Source organism: Magnolia sinica, chromosome 17 (assembly GCF_029962835.1).
Source record: "Magnolia sinica isolate HGM2019 chromosome 17, MsV1, whole genome shotgun sequence".
Lineage (NCBI taxonomy): Eukaryota > Viridiplantae > Streptophyta > Magnoliopsida > Magnoliales > Magnoliaceae > Magnolia > Magnolia sinica.
The window spans coordinates 14,098,653-14,105,282 of record NC_080589.1 but is presented as its reverse complement, the minus strand read 5'-3'; the positions used below and the strand labels follow the sequence as shown (position 1 = coordinate 14,105,282).

The window sequence follows — 6,630 nt, the reverse complement described above, 5'->3', positions numbered from 1 at the left end:
ATCCATTTGGCTTTTGTAACACCGTCAAGTAATATATATATATATATATAAAAGGTGGTGGTATCAGGCTGTTGTGGGGCCCACTAGATGGGCCCTTTGATTTTTGATCATGGGTCAAAAATCAGCCCGAAATGGAATTCAGATAATCCAAATAGGGACCCCAATTAATAAAACCTTACCCACTGTTTGTAGGGCCCACCTATTTATTATAACCATCTAATCCATTCATCAAAGTAGGACCATTAGTATTAAGGGACGCACAAAAATTGGGTCATTCCAAAATCCCGGTGGGCCACACCATGTGAATTTAGAGGCCTCAGCCATGATTTTACACTCTTTTCTACTTTGTGGCCCACATAGGTTTAGGATCAGCTGATTTTTTATTTCAATTATTATAAAAGAGGGTAGAACATGATGGACGGGAAGGATCGAATTAAAAGTTGACTTGGGACCCACAGCAGCCGGATATTAGCAGCGAAAGCAAGGGGAACGAGAGGCTTGCTGGTCCACTCAAGACGCTGAAATCTGAGTGGTAAGGTGGTTTCTGCCACGAAGATGAATGTATCCAAATTTCAGGCTGCTTTTTGCCCGGTCCACTCATGAGGTGGGCCACACTTCTACTTTGAATGTGAACCGTCGATAAGTGTTTCAAACAATCCATTGAGTTTTAATGGACGGCCCATATGATGAGTTGACTGGCATTAATTGTGAATATGGTCATTTTCAATGTGGGCCCTACTTGTGCGCTTGCCAAGCTGGCATACACGGTGCACGTGTGGAGAAGGCACACGACGTACGTACAATAAGTGGGCCTCATGTTTCGGTAATCCTGACAATCGTGTTTTACTGTACCCTAGTATGGACGGATATTGCCCAATACATCTCCAGCATTGGAACCTAGGTCACTGGGCTTTTAATGGGCGGGCTGGCCCGTCAGGTTCGGGCCTGAACTACATTGGCTGGATTTGTAAGCCCGTTTAAGGTCTAGATCCGAAATTAAGCCCGTTTAGTAATTGGGCCAAGCTCAAGCTGTGCCTAAGAGTCCATCTGCGCCACTGTTTCAAACATGATAGGGTGCACTGATGTAGAGTGGGTCACGCACAATTTCATGGCCAAGATGGACCAGAAAAGGCCTGATCGAAGGTGGAAGTGATCCGAACCATTAGAACCTTAAAATAGGCGTATCTCACAAATGGGATATGCCCAACTACTTTAGCCACCCAACCCACCACGCCGGGTTGCGCACGCTGAATTTACGAGATTTCATTAGATCGACGATCGAATTTCCATTTTTATTATTTATAGTAAGTTTTAGTTTGATTATAACTCTTAATCTATTTAGCTTTAGGAGTTGCATCCAACATGAAAAGTGATTAGAGTAAGTAGGAGAATAGCATTATCCAAATAGAATACCTATTATTTTTAGCCAAAAACTAAGGTCTAGTCGAAATCATGTCGTTTATAAATAGTAAGTTTACTATTTTATAGTGAGTCACGATTTCTAAGGGCCTGTTTGGACAAACAGCTTTCGGCGTATTAAAGGGGATTAGGTCGGATAGGATTGACAAATCCCTCTTACCCTATCCCTCTTCCTGTTTGGGCGGCGTCGTTTGCAGGAAGTCGTCCGCCCTTTGCTATATACGTGGGAGATATGGAGGGATTACAAAATCCCTCATTGGATTCGTGCTAGCATCCGATCAAAAAACCCACGTGCAACCTCAATCTCCCCACGCTTCGAATACCCATCAACCCAAACAGTCCATGAGAATGAATCCCTCTCCAGCATTCCATCAAACACCTCTCGTGCCATGTCAACCTCCCCACATTTCACGTAGCCATCAATTAAAGAATTCCAACAAACAAGATCCTTCTCAACCATCCCATCGAACACCTTCCTTGCAGACGTGATCTTGCCACATTTTGAATAGAAACTAACCAAATTACTCTGCACATAGACATCCGACCCAAACCCAATTTTCAAAACCAACCCATGAATCTGTTCCCCTTCCTCGTTTGTACGCAACCTTTCGCAGCCCTAGATAGAGCTAATAACACAAATATCAGGTCTATATACAACTTCTGTGGCCCCCAGGAAGTTTTCAATGGTAAGAGTTTAATCATCATTATGTAGTCCACTTGAGCCTTGAATTTGCGTCATTTTTTGCTTCATATCGTAAAATGATAAGAAAAAAAATGAATAGACGGTGTGAATAAAACCCATACATCATGGTGTAGTGAGTTTTATTGGCGATAGTATGTTTCCAAGTTATACAACCATAGGATGATCCTTGCCATCTGATCTGAGGGCCTTCAAATCTGATGGTATTAGAGAGAAGTTGCAAATCCTCAATGTTCTGTGTAAAGATAAAAGGATAATCTTATGGCCGTATAACTTAGAAATCCTCAATGTTCTGGTGTGAGAGAGAAGTTGCGAATCCTCAATGTTCTGTCGCCAATTCAATGGCTAGTTTTCCTAGGTTACTCAAACGGATGCTGTTGGTGTGATGGTTGCAATACTACAACACCCAAACAGAACACTTACTGGGTATGGGATTGCCGTCTACACCCAAAACACCTGACCATCTACTGACGGCAATAAATGCACCTGACGCGGTAATTCCATACGCCTCATTACACCCAAAGCCGTTTGCCCAAAGAGGGCCTAAGAGTTTTAGTTATAGTATGATTTCACAAATTCTTCATAGGGTTTATGTTACTATTTAAAAGTTTATAAGCACGTTTTTCATCGTCAATCAATTTATTACAAATTTCTAGAGTTTATTTCTATTTTTTTTTATTTTCCCTTGTGAATTTGATGCATCTCTATAAGAAGTCCAGCGAAGCTCCATGGATTCGGGGTAGTTCATCATTGTGTCATGAACTTATTTAACGGCACAGATTTTTCATAAAAAAAAAAAAAACAAGTGGCTGGGATCAGGTTCGGGCCTGACTCGGACTTTGAACGTGCATGATCATCATGGGCCTGGACCTGGGCCAGTTTGTTTTGGCCCGTACGATGAGCTGGACTCCACCCTTGGATTTATCATCGGGCCGGGCTTGGATAGACCTCAGCCCAGACAGGGAAAGGCCCACTGACAGCCAACAAACCCATGTCGCATTTTTCATGGTAGCCATCGAAATTTGTAGGCCACCAATCGAAAGGTTCTCCTTTGCCCTATCAAGTAGATCGTTTGGCGATGGCCCATCCATGGGAAGACTTGAGAGATCAATGGTCTGGAATGCTCTCATGTAGAGAGCTACTGAGCGGAAAACATTCCAACATGCCACAAGTGTGCGATATCCTGACCGTTCATCAGGTACATCCTATCCTGAAATGTGGTCTGGCCGTTCCACATATAAGGTAAGCTGCATTTGCAATTTAATATTGACCGTTGGTCGTCTGCTTTGCTAACCATCATTTTATCTCATGCATGCAGGGCCTATCTTATGAGTGGACCACCCTGATGTTTTGGCCCGGGTATGGATGGACTTGATTTTACGCACGTGTGACGTCTGCTGTGAATCACCATTTCAATCTCTCCCAGATGATAGGCCCGGGTTTTTCCTAGGTGGCAATGGGCCAGGTTCGGGTAAGGTATTCGGGTACCCGTACGCATGCTGTGGGTACTGCACCCATTGCATGTCGGTCCCAAAATAGGGGCGGGGATTAGGTAATACCCCCGCCTGTTCCGAGATCGGGACAGGCGGAGGCCCCACGGGCCACTGAGGGGCCACCGTGATGTATGACTTATATCCACACCGTTCATCCATTTTTCATATCATTTTAGGATAATGGACCAAAAATAAATAAGATTAAAAGCTCAGATGGACTAAGAGTGAGGATTAAATTCGTACCGTTGAAAAATTCTCAGGCACCACAGAAGTCATGGATCAGGATGATATTTGTTTTTTCACTTTATCCAGGTGTATATGACCATATCAGCAGGCTGGATAAAAAATAAATGACACGGTGGACCCTATGAAGGTTTCAATGGTGGGCATCCTTAGCACTGCTACTTCCTGTGGTGTGGTCCACTTCAGCCTTTGATATGCCTTATTTTTGATCTAGTATTTTAAAATGATATGGAAAAATGGATTGATGATTTGAATAAAAGTAATACGTCACAATGGGGTAGTACCTAATCCGCGTCCCTAAAATAGATGCCCTACTGAATTCGATGGTAGCGAGTCTAGCTACTTAAGTGACATCATCACATTATGTGGTCCCACCACTTTGTATGTGTTGTGTCCACGCTGGCCATCCAATTGAAGAGATTATTTTTGGGCATGAAACAAAGAATGAGGCAGATCCAAAGCTCAAGTAAACCCCAGCACAGAAAAACAGTGGGGATTAAATACCTAACATTATAAACCCCTTTAGGCTGCAGAGGTTTTCGATCAAGTTGGTACTTTTTGTTTTCTTATACCATATCTTTGTTAACTTATAAACAGGTTGGATATCAAATAAACATCATGGTGGGCCTTAGCAATGGTGGGCGTCATAGTCCCATTGTTTTTCTGTGTTAGGTTCTACTTGAACTTTGGATCTATCTTATTTTTTTGGCTCATGCTATAAGATAATCACTATTGTCAGGTTTCCGTAGCTAATCCACCTCCAATATCCATCAGTCTAAGGACACCATTTATGATCCAAAATTAAAATAATAATAATAAATCTAAACATTAACTTTTTTTTTTTTTTAATTTACAACAAAAATTAGAAATGTAATTTGTCTTCTTAAATACATAAAAAATAGTTTAACATATAATGATTCCAACCATGTGATTTATAGCTCATAATAGATTGGCCCCATTTAAAGGGTTATGATCATCCATTAGCATGCTTTTAAATCATGACTTGCTCCTAATGGTATTAATGAATTAATTGAATTAATGGCTCAGTTCAATAATAGGATGGATAGATAAGATGGCATATACACACCGCACGGAGGTTGACGGGCTGTGGCATACACGTCGCTGTCGATGTCGACCGAACATAGGAAGTTTTGTAAAATGAGCTAATCCAATGTTGTAGAGGAGCTCACCTCTCTCTCTCTCTCTATATATATATATAACTTATCTCTCTCTCTCTCTCTCTCACCTTTGTACACGTGTCATGGGTGTCTAATCTGAACGGTCCATGTGATGCGGAATCCCATGAAACCCAATGTAACAAATTTTCACCCTGATCTAAAATTCTGGTGGGCCATAGCAAAGAGAAATGCAAATCAAGGGAGTACACGTCGCTGTCGATGTCGACCGAACATAGGAAGTTTTGTAAAATGAGCTAATCCAATGTTGTAGAGGAGCTCACCTCTCTCTCTCTCTATATATATATATATAACTTATCTCTCTCTCTCTCTCTCTCTATATATATATATATATATATATAACTTAAAAGAAGTGTCAATCATAACCATTAGTTAATAATATTATTATAAATAGCAAGTTTTGCTAATGTCCTCATCAACCTCCGCGGGACGTTTAAGCAACAAGAATGATAACTAACCATCGGCTAATTAATTCGGACTGTCCATTTTTCCATACAATCAGTGACAAGTCATGTCGCAAAAATTGCCAAAGTACGTTATCCTAAACATTTAATCAATAACATTTGGAAAATGAAATCCCAATATTAAAGGGAAAATAAAATAGGTCCAATCATCATCTTGAACCATTTATCCAATAGATCTCACTTTTCAATACTTGTGATTTGAAAGTAGCACTTTATTTTGATGATTTTAACCACGTGATCTATGACCCATGAAAAAAACGGACGGTTAGAACAAATTGGCACCATTCATAGAGTTAGAATCATCCAATCAACATGGTTCTCACATTATTGTTTGTTCCCAATGGTGGAATTGAATGAACGGTCTGGATTGATGATTGAGAATTCCAGGTATTAATTAAAATCCGTTGGAACGTCTCTAAGGTCTCCCTTTGTCATTTTCTTTTCACAAATGCAAATGGACGCAATTGACATGCATGCACTTTGACATTTACATGTGGCATACATTAACTCAAATAAATGGACTAGATTGGTTGAACCATTGTGAAAATAAGACTATCATTTTCATTTTTAATCATCCAATAAATGTCCATCAATCAGATATTGAAATAATCATATAAGCTTATATTTTAGTATCATAATTTGGACCGTTTAATTTGACTACTTGAATGCCAGGCTTGTGGTTTCTAAGTATTTTCTAGGTGCCTGCGTATCATCCATCACACACTATCAGAGTATGAAAGTTTCAATATTTTTAAAATAAGAATGAAATTAGAGTATCAAACTTTGTACGGTTTGATTTAGATAAAATTTTCAGATGTACAATTTATTATTGCATGTGTATCAGCCATCGTATTCTGTAGGAGTATCAAGTTCTAAAGGGTAGAAGAATTGACTCCGACCCAGTCTACTCGTTCTCGTGAACAGTTGAGGTTTGCTAGAATACATTCGGATGTATTGCAGCACAGTATGTCGGGACTATAGCAATTGGATCTGGGTACTGAACAGTAATCCAAACCGTTTACAGAAGAAATTGCATGCGCATGTCTTCGGACAGCACCTGACCATAAAACTTTCGAATTGAAATAATTTAGCACCTTGGTTATTTAACGATGGAG

General features: G+C 40.2%; 1 protein-coding gene across 1 annotated transcript; it reads right to left on the bottom strand.

The window, feature by feature from the left end:
* Window positions 1-1,672: 1,672 nt before the first annotated feature.
* Window positions 1,673-3,249, bottom strand: LOC131230425 (putative pentatricopeptide repeat-containing protein At5g37570). Its single transcript, XM_058226351.1, has 2 exons — window positions 3,109-3,249; window positions 1,673-2,035 (listed from the first exon to the last, which is right to left on the bottom strand). The coding sequence occupies exons 1-2, from the start codon at window positions 3,247-3,249 to the stop codon at window positions 1,673-1,675; spliced, it is 504 nt and encodes a 167-aa protein (XP_058082334.1).
* Between the last annotated feature and the right edge of the window lie 3,381 nt (window positions 3,250-6,630).

What these genes read in the sequence shown, in the direction of transcription:
- LOC131230425 (XM_058226351.1), bottom strand. Translation starts at nt 3,249, where the DNA reads ATGAGAGCATTCCAGACCATTGATCTCTCAAGTCTTCCCATGGATGGG. An exon ending in CCATGAAAAATGCGACATGG is followed by an intron (nt 2,036 to 3,108) that starts GTTTGTTGGCTG and finishes AGCTCTATCTAG; the next exon opens with GGCTGCGAAAGGTTGCGTAC.